Source organism: Yamadazyma tenuis, chromosome 1 (assembly GCF_029203305.1).
Source record: "Yamadazyma tenuis chromosome 1, complete sequence".
Taxonomy (NCBI): Eukaryota; Fungi; Ascomycota; class Pichiomycetes; order Serinales; family Debaryomycetaceae; genus Yamadazyma; species Yamadazyma tenuis.
This window is the reverse complement of record NC_089461.1, coordinates 1,306,782-1,319,784: the sequence shown is the minus strand read 5'-3', so window position 1 is coordinate 1,319,784 and position 13,003 is coordinate 1,306,782. Positions and strand designations below refer to the sequence as shown.

Here is a 13,003-nt window from a genome sequence, read left to right as displayed (position 1 = left end):
AAGTTTACTAGTTATAGGTTCTCTATTATGCATAATAACTTAGATTTTCAGTTATTGATGATAACTAGAAGAAATGCAGTTTCGATTCCAAACAGATAACTTTCCCTGTAGTTTTCTTGCAGATTAAGGAGACACTTAAAGACGCCTTTAACTGACTCGATTTTTTATGTTCAATTATGATATATGAGGAGATGAAGAAATTTTGGGGCCTAGAGGTTAGTTTTGTAAGATCTTATGGTACAAAGCCCACGTACAAATAGAAGAGAAGGATGTTTGCAGACTATGACATGAAACATGAAGTGAAACCGTTCACTTATAAAGCATACATCTAATCTTTTAAAACTATCAAATCACTTCACTTCGTTTATTTATTTTCGGGAAGGTTGTGGTTTCATTAGTTTGGTGTTGAAGGTTATATGATGACTGTTTAATCACCATGTTTGGCGCGTGCCGATATTGCATTGCCTGAGAATTGAATTCATTAACTTTAGTAAATAAGCAGTAAATAATATTAAGGATCACGGTTAGGATATGGTCTGGTTCCAAAACATGATGAGATATCAGGTATTCCTTTTCGCCTTTATACTTCAATGTTGAATAGTTATTGTGTTGCTAATTTATCTGTGGTGCGTGTCTCATGAGGCTACAGAGCAACCGGTGTTTGCCTGTTGTGGATTTTCAACAGCAGTATAAGTAGTGGTCTAATATCTGAGGATCAGTGGATGTCTATGGTCAGCACACTGTATTTATGAAAGTAGCCTAGGGTCGAATAAAGGTGAAATAATTCCAAACTACTTGCATATCAACAGTGGTCTCATCATATCCAACTGAAGACCCATCATGATTTAGCCTCCGTCATGACTTGGATTTTGTAGGGGCTTGTACAACACTTCCTCTTCTGTTGGAGTTGCAAGGTTATTGGGGTCGTATAGTATTGGTGTTAATTGCAATAAGCTTACAATCCATCAGATTATGGTCATGTTGAGTGTGTAAACCTTTGAAATCCCATTCACAACAATGGCATGGATCTGAGGACAATCATGTTAACTATAATTTCTTCTGTTGGTGATATCTGAGTAGGATGGGGTCGAATAAAGGTGAATAATTCCAACCTACTCACATATCAGCAGCATCATTATCATAGCGAACATCAGTATCATCAGGGACCAAGCCATTACCAGGAAGTACTTTAGGTGAATAAACACCGATATGGAACTCTTCATTCATACGACAGCTTCTAATTGCTGAAATTTCAGAACCATGGAATTGACTAATGTTCCTCTTGACTTTGCCTTTGGTCTAGGTCTAGGCTTAGTGGGTCTTGAATAAGTTTCCTGGTTCTTTTCGTAGAATGTGATTCTGGAGGAAAGTATACTTGAATAAGTAGGGCTTTTTCTCAAAGTAGCGTGCTCCAGAAACGTCGGATCATCTTTGTTTTTTTCTTCTTTTTCAGTGCCACTAGCGATGTTGACAGGTAGTGAAACAACCTCCGCTACAACAGTAAAAGGGCCCTTTTCATTGTTGCAGGGGGAGGATATATCACTTTGGTCGACACCCTCTGAATCCCTGGCTTTTTCATCTTTATTCCATTCCAGCAAGTTCTTTTCGTTTACTGGATTGTTAATGTCAATACTCTGAGCTTTTGAAGTACATTTATCAGCGACAGTTTCAAGTCTATCACAATTAACTCTGAAGCCAACAGGAAACACACCTGCATTCACACCAATAGTACCAAAGCTCTCTTCACCAGTAAAATAGCTATCCTTAGTTACCGCAACATCATTTGTTTCTGGTGCTTGAAGATTCATTTTAACGTGCTGATCTGCCATTTTTTGCTTGTAATACAGTGTTTCCAGGATGAATAACACACCTCCAATATCCGAATGTCGCGACTAGGTAGTTTTCAATTTCGCTCCTGTCAGTTTTCAATATCGCCAGTAGAGTAAGGTAATGACTTATGCACAGATCCTGGATATCGCGGTGTAAGTTTATGAATGACGGTTGTAAGGCCCCCTAATTACGTGATTTCATATATAAAAATATCGTGTATTGTATACTAAAAAAGACCTATAGAGTAAGTCTCAATGACTCGAAGAAAATAAATGAATTTCGTTCCAGCCTCGGAACGAAATTCGTGGTAGAAAATTAAAAATGGCGCACTGCAAACAAAGCAAAAAGCGCACACCGTAACAGATTAATATCGCATGGCGAGTTGATGAATATCGCTGTTGTACTAAATCAATATCGCAAGATGAAGTCGTTTTTGTCGTATAACGTGGACTAAAGAGGCTTCTTTTCCAAGCACGTAGAGAAGCAGTTTTGGGAGTGTTTGATACTATTTTGTATATATTCAAGTGGTACAGAATTTGCAGCCTCTTTGATACGCAATGAAAGAGTCTCTCTTTGGAGGAGCTTTTCCCTCTTCAACCTACTTTTTACTTGGTACCAGAATTGTTCAATTGGGTTTAACTCTGGAGAGAATGGTGGGAGATAAAGTAGTTTATAGCCCCTGGCCTGAATGATTCTTGAAATGCTTTGGTTCTTATGGATACTAGCATTATCCATAATCAAGTAAGCATTCTTCATAATAGGATGCCGGTCTAAGGTGTTCATTAAATCAAGAAGGAATTTCTTATAGTGCCCTGTAACGGTGCCTCTAGAGGTGTCTTGATTCTTTTCTTCATCAATCTTCCGTTTCTTATTCAGCGACTGGGCTTTTGGCTTCCTCAAACTCAATTGAACTACCCCGTGGTAGCAAACAGCGCCTAAAATGGTTCTGTTTTCTGATCTAGTGGTTGGTGTCTTAACTATAGGCGTTTCTCCTCTAGTTGCCCAGGCTCCGGAACGTTTCATGTTAATGTTGAAACCGGCCTCATCGATAAAAACACAATTGGAGCAATAGTCAACGTCAGAGTTTAATACTTTGGTTACAAAATCAAATCTTTCCTGGATCTTCTTCACTGAATTCCTTTCAACGCTCTCTTTACGAGCAACTTTGAAGCTCATAGTGCATTCGTCTTTCAAAAAGACATGTAAGGATGACTTGCTGACCTTGAGATCCATGAAAGACTCACATAATCCTTCCATCATGTCGTTTATAGTGGAAGATGGATTTTGATCAATGAGTTCTTTCAAATACTCTTTATGACTTTCGTCAAGTTTAGATATGGCTGCCTTTCCTCTTGGCTTGGGTTCCGGTAACACCTTTTCTTTCGATTCTTTGTATTCCTTAACCCATCTCTGTGCATTCCTGGGTTTTATGCCCAACTGCTTAGCAATTGATGCAATAGAGCACCCTGGCCGCTCAATCCAGAGGTCGAAGAACTGTTCTCTATCTTTAGAACTATAGAGATGATAGTTACGGGTGCATTCCTTCTTTGCTTTCACAGGCTTACTGCCCTTAGGAGTCTTGTCTGGGTCATTACCTGGGTCATCGCCATTGTAAGAATTTGGAATCAGTCCCAGATTAGCATTATGTTCAAATTCCCTCCTTACCTGTTCACGATATTGAGTCAAATCTACTAAAGTCTCGAGAGGAACACAATCATCAATATCTCCTTGGTCAATTATTGGATTACCTGCTTCATCCACCATATTGTTGTCTCCATCGTCATAAACGAATTGGTATTCTGTTGTCGCTTCTGTCATTCCTGAACTGATCAATTGACGATATTCTATAACCCCCTAATACGATATTCAAATTTTTGAAGACAGCACTTTATAATACTTAAGGTGCGAATAGTGAAAACCTTCTGGTGCGATATGATTGTAAACGGGGCGAGAAATTAATTTACAGGGCTATGCGACATTTTTATCGAGCAGAGTACGTTAAACATTAGTGAAGAGAGCGTTATACAAAATATTTGGATCAGAAAAATCGGTGGTTCAAGTTACGACAGCATATGACTACAAATGTGATAATTTAGAAGCCAGATTGCGATATTATAAAAGTCAGAAAACGTAAATGAATATGTTTGGTTACGTTATTCAACTTCATAAACTGCGCTATTAATTATATGTGAGTTGCGACATTCGGATATTGGAGGTGTGTTATTCATCCTGGAAACACTGTATAAGCGGTACAGGAAGCTTGAACTAACTATTCTTACTGCGAATCCTGAGTTAAGATATCTGTGCAGTACACTGGCAATAATCGTTTAGAGACAACAAAGGGGGTACGAAAAAAAAAACATACTAGAACTGCACTGTTTCAGGAAAAGGCAATTATTTAGGTTGCAAATTTTCCAAACATGAAGACAATCGAACACACCACCGTTTTGTTGCTTCACAAAGAATAAGACTACTTTTGAAGTATAGATCTTGTGATTCTCATAAGTAAGAGAAGGACAGCGTGCACATCCCACTCAATCTGGTTTTTTAATAGACAATGCAAAATTTAAGGCGCGGAGGTGCGTCTGCAATTAGTTGCCAGTTGATTATATAATACATGTACATACCCGGTGTTCCCAATCACCAGTGTTTACCTGTTTGTTTTTTGGTTTTTTCCGAGAGAGGCACATTCATGTGCATGATAATCTGGGGATCGTATGAATAATTTCTAAAATAGTATTTCCAGTAACCTCATTAATTCAATGTTTAATGAAAATAAGCTGCAACTTAGAGCCTGAAAAATGAAACGCCTGAACGATTTTATGCATTGTTCATTTAAAAAACCCGGTACCGTAGCTACCGGATTTATCCTTTTCGCATTTTGCGAATGGGTCAGATGCTAATTAAGTTTCTAAAAAAGAATTCAATGTTTGTCTCTTAGAATGATCTACATCAACATCATGAAATATATTAATCCAATCATCACAATAGGATATACAATTTACGAACCATGACCAGTAAATCCACGCGCGATTGGCTACAAACACGTAGGGTCAAGAAACCAAGCAAGCAATATCGGTGTGCGCACGCGTCAGTAGAAAATTTAACCAGCCTATCGAAGCTGAAGACTGATAAGGGAGTAGAGATGCAATAGCCGAAGAAATAGGAATAGTTTAGGGGTCCTGGTAAAAGAGAATATACCTGTTCATATATCATAATAGTATTTCAAGCATTCTTTAAAGATACCCCGGCAAGCTACAAAAGAAACATGTTTCATTATGACCTTGATGTTTTGACAACTGCAATTTGACAATATTTGTTGCTTACCCAGATGAAACGAACCAACAGACGATATTGACTAGTATAGCTCAACCGCTGATGGCATATTATGTCCTTTTTTAACTACCACCATCATTATATGGACCGGAATAGTTGCTGAATATTTTACGGTAACAGGTTCAGAGGGATGCAACTATCACTAAGGATATACTAAGAACTACGACCACCATTATTTCATCCACTACACCACCTGGTAGCACTACCTCGTCAAGCCTGTCTTTCTGGTTGAATTCAAATACTTCAATTTCATCTTCCAACACTCCGTCTTCAACAGGGGCACCTTCCAGTGTTGCTTCTCCTTTAAGTCTAGCACCCTCTATCCCAGCACCTTCTACAAGTGTCCTCACCATCACCACTTATTGGACTGGTTCTATAACGCCTACCACAGGACCTGTTGTCACGGAAATATATGTCACCACCATCACCTTGCCATGTACCTGCAAGGTGCCTTCCACTACCACAACAACTAGTGATGATGGTAAAACGACCGTTGTCTGTCACATACCACATTGAAGAGTTTCGATTGTGGGCCACCGAACCATGTACAAATTCTACTGGGGATGCTACTGTCACAACATATACCACATTCACTAATCCCAACTGGTGCTAAAAGTAATGGCTCGGATAGGTTTCGGTACATAGTGACTCTGACACTGATGTAAAAGATGACTCCTCTTACTGTTATCGTTTTATGAAGAGTCGATAACTTAACGCCAGCATAAACAACATATTCAAAATGACTTTGGGAAGGAAAGTCTGAGCTATCGAAACAGTACTCGGCCCAGTACTGGGCACAATTCGAGTACTGGACACATTTGTCACCAACCTTCCCTGGGTGTAGGCAGGAATATATTTCGGACACGCACGTTTCCCGTCAGATTCGACTCTCAGTTTGTTACATGCTTAGATTTGTTACAATGCCAGAGATTTCAAGCATTGTTCTTAGGCATATACAGGATGCAATTATGTGTGTCCTATGCTTTCTCGGTTTACTGAATATGGAGGTGGAGATGCCTTATCCAAAAGAAAGTAATTTTTAGCCGTTCCCTCTTTCCTATGGATGGTACCTCTTGTTCGGCTTTGACTACATATCTCAACAATGCCAGCAACTCAACTGGAACACATTAGATAGTGAGTACACCAAAAAAGCAGTGTTAGATAGGAGCGAAACAACTTGAAGGGGTTCGAACTAGAACACAAAAAGATGAAATCCATCTCTCCTTACACGACTACCTCTAGATGCGGTAAACTAGGAAATCATAAGACATATACATATTTATCTTGCGTATGCCTAGAATTTTTTAATTGGAAAACCTCTTTAGATATGACAAATATGTGCGATTAGTAAAAATCCATGCGGAAGCCAGAGATAGTTCTTGTCCGAAGATAGGTCTGACTGCACACAAGTAAGGCAGGGGGGGACGAACCTGTTTCGGAATCATACGCCTTGGAAATTGCTCTATAAAAATCACATATGCGCAGAATACCGAATATGTGCATGTGTAACCCGTTTCTGGTTGTGAGAGTTTACGAACATTAAAAGCAATTTGTAACCCTCTAAGAACTTTCTCTTCAATTAGCAGAATCTGAGAATTATACTCTATTTGACTCGGGTGGAAGGACAGGCTTAGTTCAATATCAGTAACTTTGACTGGACCACCTGGGGGGCTTCTAGTTTCACTTTCACCAGACACGAAAGTAACGTGATCATATATGTCATCTCACTTGAGTTACGAAACTGATATAAATAGATACGTAGATACAACGAATGATGTCACTTGAACAACATAATATTACCCATTTAAGCGCTCGAGCAGTTCTTGGTACATGCATGTAGGCAGATTAGAATTCAAAACCAGCTCAACCAATTCCCCAAAAAAATTGATCTTTATATGCAGGAAGTTTTCTTGGCCAGCAGAAGGCTGCAAGTCATCTTAGTTCCGCTTGCAATTATCATACAGTGTTTCCAGGATGAATAACACACCTCCAATATCCGAATGTCGCGACTAGGTAGTTTTCAATTTCGCTCCTGTCAGTTTTCAATATCGCCAGTAGAGTAAGGTAATGACTTATGCACAGATCCTGGATATCGCGGTGTAAGTTTATGAATGACGGTTGTAAGGCCCCCTAATTACGTGATTTCATATATAAAAATATCGTGTATTGTATACTAAAAAAGACCTATAGAGTAAGTCTCAATGACTCGAAGAAAATAAATGAATTTCGTTCCAGCCTCGGAACGAAATTCGTGGTAGAAAATTAAAAATGGCGCACTGCAAACAAAGCAAAAAGCGCACACCGTAACAGATTAATATCGCATGGCGAGTTGATGAATATCGCTGTTGTACTAAATCAATATCGCAAGATGAAGTCGTTTTTGTCGTATAACGTGGACTAAAGAGGCTTCTTTTCCAAGCACGTAGAGAAGCAGTTTTGGGAGTGTTTGATACTATTTTGTATATATTCAAGTGGTACAGAATTTGCAGCCTCTTTGATACGCAATGAAAGAGTCTCTCTTTGGAGGAGCTTTTCCCTCTTCAACCTACTTTTTACTTGGTACCAGAATTGTTCAATTGGGTTTAACTCTGGAGAGAATGGTGGGAGATAAAGTAGTTTATAGCCCCTGGCCTGAATGATTCTTGAAATGCTTTGGTTCTTATGGATACTAGCATTATCCATAATCAAGTAAGCATTCTTCATAATAGGATGCCGGTCTAAGGTGTTCATTAAATCAAGAAGGAATTTCTTATAGTGCCCTGTAACGGTGCCTCTAGAGGTGTCTTGATTCTTTTCTTCATCAATCTTCCGTTTCTTATTCAGCGACTGGGCTTTTGGCTTCCTCAAACTCAATTGAACTACCCCGTGGTAGCAAACAGCGCCTAAAATGGTTCTGTTTTCTGATCTAGTGGTTGGTGTCTTAACTATAGGCGTTTCTCCTCTAGTTGCCCAGGCTCCGGAACGTTTCATGTTAATGTTGAAACCGGCCTCATCGATAAAAACACAATTGGAGCAATAGTCAACGTCAGAGTTTAATACTTTGGTTACAAAATCAAATCTTTCCTGGATCTTCTTCACTGAATTCCTTTCAACGCTCTCTTTACGAGCAACTTTGAAGCTCATAGTGCATTCGTCTTTCAAAAAGACATGTAAGGATGACTTGCTGACCTTGAGATCCATGAAAGACTCACATAATCCTTCCATCATGTCGTTTATAGTGGAAGATGGATTTTGATCAATGAGTTCTTTCAAATACTCTTTATGACTTTCGTCAAGTTTAGATATGGCTGCCTTTCCTCTTGGCTTGGGTTCCGGTAACACCTTTTCTTTCGATTCTTTGTATTCCTTAACCCATCTCTGTGCATTCCTGGGTTTTATGCCCAACTGCTTAGCAATTGATGCAATAGAGCACCCTGGCCGCTCAATCCAGAGGTCGAAGAACTGTTCTCTATCTTTAGAACTATAGAGATGATAGTTACGGGTGCATTCCTTCTTTGCTTTCACAGGCTTACTGCCCTTAGGAGTCTTGTCTGGGTCATTACCTGGGTCATCGCCATTGTAAGAATTTGGAATCAGTCCCAGATTAGCATTATGTTCAAATTCCCTCCTTACCTGTTCACGATATTGAGTCAAATCTACTAAAGTCTCGAGAGGAACACAATCATCAATATCTCCTTGGTCAATTATTGGATTACCTGCTTCATCCACCATATTGTTGTCTCCATCGTCATAAACGAATTGGTATTCTGTTGTCGCTTCTGTCATTCCTGAACTGATCAATTGACGATATTCTATAACCCCCTAATACGATATTCAAATTTTTGAAGACAGCACTTTATAATACTTAAGGTGCGAATAGTGAAAACCTTCTGGTGCGATATGATTGTAAACGGGGCGAGAAATTAATTTACAGGGCTATGCGACATTTTTATCGAGCAGAGTACGTTAAACATTAGTGAAGAGAGCGTTATACAAAATATTTGGATCAGAAAAATCGGTGGTTCAAGTTACGACAGCATATGACTACAAATGTGATAATTTAGAAGCCAGATTGCGATATTATAAAAGTCAGAAAACGTAAATGAATATGTTTGGTTACGTTATTCAACTTCATAAACTGCGCTATTAATTATATGTGAGTTGCGACATTCGGATATTGGAGGTGTGTTATTCATCCTGGAAACACTGTATAAGCGGTACAGGAAGCTTGAACTAACTATTCTTACTGCGAATCCTGAGTTAAGATATCTGTGCAGTACACTGGCAATAATCGTTTAGAGACAACAAAGGGGGTACGAAAAAAAAAACATACTAGAACTGCACTGTTTCAGGAAAAGGCAATTATTTAGGTTGCAAATTTTCCAAACATGAAGACAATCGAACACACCACCGTTTTGTTGCTTCACAAAGAATAAGACTACTTTTGAAGTATAGATCTTGTGATTCTCATAAGTAAGAGAAGGACAGCGTGCACATCCCACTCAATCTGGTTTTTTAATAGACAATGCAAAATTTAAGGCGCGGAGGTGCGTCTGCAATTAGTTGCCAGTTGATTATATAATACATGTACATACCCGGTGTTCCCAATCACCAGTGTTTACCTGTTTGTTTTTTGGTTTTTTCCGAGAGAGGCACATTCATGTGCATGATAATCTGGGGATCGTATGAATAATTTCTAAAATAGTATTTCCAGTAACCTCATTAATTCAATGTTTAATGAAAATAAGCTGCAACTTAGAGCCTGAAAAATGAAACGCCTGAACGATTTTATGCATTGTTCATTTAAAAAACCCGGTACCGTAGCTACCGGATTTATCCTTTTCGCATTTTGCGAATGGGTCAGATGCTAATTAAGTTTCTAAAAAAGAATTCAATGTTTGTCTCTTAGAATGATCTACATCAACATCATGAAATATATTAATCCAATCATCACAATAGGATATACAATTTACGAACCATGACCAGTAAATCCACGCGCGATTGGCTACAAACACGTAGGGTCAAGAAACCAAGCAAGCAATATCGGTGTGCGCACGCGTCAGTAGAAAATTTAACCAGCCTATCGAAGCTGAAGACTGATAAGGGAGTAGAGATGCAATAGCCGAAGAAATAGGAATAGTTTAGGGGTCCTGGTAAAAGAGAATATACCTGTTCATATATCATAATAGTATTTCAAGCATTCTTTAAAGATACCCCGGCAAGCTACAAAAGAAACATGTTTCATTATGACCTTGATGTTTTGACAACTGCAATTTGACAATATTTGTTGCTTACCCAGATGAAACGAACCAACAGACGATATTGACTAGTATAGCTCAACCGCTGATGGCATATTATGTCCTTTTTTAACTACCACCATCATTATATGGACCGGAATAGTTGCTGAATATTTTACGGTAACAGGTTCAGAGGGATGCAACTATCACTAAGGATATACTAAGAACTACGACCACCATTATTTCATCCACTACACCACCTGGTAGCACTACCTCGTCAAGCCTGTCTTTCTGGTTGAATTCAAATACTTCAATTTCATCTTCCAACACTCCGTCTTCAACAGGGGCACCTTCCAGTGTTGCTTCTCCTTTAAGTCTAGCACCCTCTATCCCAGCACCTTCTACAAGTGTCCTCACCATCACCACTTATTGGACTGGTTCTATAACGCCTACCACAGGACCTGTTGTCACGGAAATATATGTCACCACCATCACCTTGCCATGTACCTGCAAGGTGCCTTCCACTACCACAACAACTAGTGATGATGGTAAAACGACCGTTGTCTGTCACATACCACATTGAAGAGTTTCGATTGTGGGCCACCGAACCATGTACAAATTCTACTGGGGATGCTACTGTCACAACATATACCACATTCACTAATCCCAACTGGTGCTAAAAGTAATGGCTCGGATAGGTTTCGGTACATAGTGACTCTGACACTGATGTAAAAGATGACTCCTCTTACTGTTATCGTTTTATGAAGAGTCGATAACTTAACGCCAGCATAAACAACATATTCAAAATGACTTTGGGAAGGAAAGTCTGAGCTATCGAAACAGTACTCGGCCCAGTACTGGGCACAATTCGAGTACTGGACACATTTGTCACCAACCTTCCCTGGGTGTAGGCAGGAATATATTTCGGACACGCACGTTTCCCGTCAGATTCGACTCTCAGTTTGTTACATGCTTAGATTTGTTACAATGCCAGAGATTTCAAGCATTGTTCTTAGGCATATACAGGATGCAATTATGTGTGTCCTATGCTTTCTCGGTTTACTGAATATGGAGGTGGAGATGCCTTATCCAAAAGAAAGTAATTTTTAGCCGTTCCCTCTTTCCTATGGATGGTACCTCTTGTTCGGCTTTGACTACATATCTCAACAATGCCAGCAACTCAACTGGAACACATTAGATAGTGAGTACACCAAAAAAGCAGTGTTAGATAGGAGCGAAACAACTTGAAGGGGTTCGAACTAGAACACAAAAAGATGAAATCCATCTCTCCTTACACGACTACCTCTAGATGCGGTAAACTAGGAAATCATAAGACATATACATATTTATCTTGCGTATGCCTAGAATTTTTTAATTGGAAAACCTCTTTAGATATGACAAATATGTGCGATTAGTAAAAATCCATGCGGAAGCCAGAGATAGTTCTTGTCCGAAGATAGGTCTGACTGCACACAAGTAAGGCAGGGGGGGACGAACCTGTTTCGGAATCATACGCCTTGGAAATTGCTCTATAAAAATCACATATGCGCAGAATACCGAATATGTGCATGTGTAACCCGTTTCTGGTTGTGAGAGTTTACGAACATTAAAAGCAATTTGTAACCCTCTAAGAACTTTCTCTTCAATTAGCAGAATCTGAGAATTATACTCTATTTGACTCGGGTGGAAGGACAGGCTTAGTTCAATATCAGTAACTTTGACTGGACCACCTGGGGGGCTTCTAGTTTCACTTTCACCAGACACGAAAGTAACGTGATCATATATGTCATCTCACTTGAGTTACGAAACTGATATAAATAGATACGTAGATACAACGAATGATGTCACTTGAACAACATAATATTACCCATTTAAGCGCTCGAGCAGTTCTTGGTACATGCATGTAGGCAGATTAGAATTCAAAACCAGCTCAACCAATTCCCCAAAAAAATTGATCTTTATATGCAGGAAGTTTTCTTGGCCAGCAGAAGGCTGCAAGTCATCTTAGTTCCGCTTGCAATTATCATATGATGACGATCTTTGGGCTGTCCACAATTTTCATTGTCTAATTGCCAAAAAGGCTCAGTTAGCTGGTTATCGGTTAGTCCCCGTGCCTCCAGCGGAAACTTATAGATGTTTTGGGTTGTATTCCGGGGCTCTGTAGTATTTAAATATCATCCTTCCCAGTTAATAAATACCTTAAGTAAGAAAAAGGCAAATCCCAAATATTTCTGCATAATTCAATTCCTTTTTTGATTGTGTATCACTAGGGAACAAAGGACGGACAATTTGGTCTGACAATTCGGTCTAATAACGCTGCATACTGCGTCAACTATAATTCCCCCCTTCATCTCGAATTTCAAACCGATGGTCATTTTTGGCTTGGCACCCAATAAGGAGAAAAGCAAATGGCTCTTTGCAGTAAACGTCGTCTCCTATAGGTAAAAGTCTCTACCTTTTGAAAGGTGACGTCTTTTCACCGCAATATTAAAGTTATATCTTTTATCGAGCACGTCTCCAAAAGTAGAAGTATGAACCTTATGGAGATGGTTCGTCATTGTACTTTTTGATTCGAGTTCTCTTTTGAGAATACTATGACTCAGGGGCTGTACAATCTAGAG

General features: G+C 39.2%; 1 protein-coding gene across 1 annotated transcript; it reads right to left on the bottom strand. All coding sequences in view use genetic code 12, as the record gives it.

Annotated features, from left to right (window-relative positions):
- Positions 1 to 1,223: 1,223 nt before the first annotated feature.
- On the bottom strand, positions 1,224 to 1,829 carry PSN45_000642 (uncharacterized protein; the record flags this gene model as incomplete). The annotated part of the gene is made up of 1 exon (XM_066157495.1): positions 1,224 to 1,829. The coding sequence occupies one exon, from the start codon at positions 1,827 to 1,829 to the stop codon at positions 1,224 to 1,226; it is 606 nt and encodes a 201-aa protein (XP_066013592.1).
- Positions 1,830 to 13,003: the final 11,174 nt, after the last annotated feature.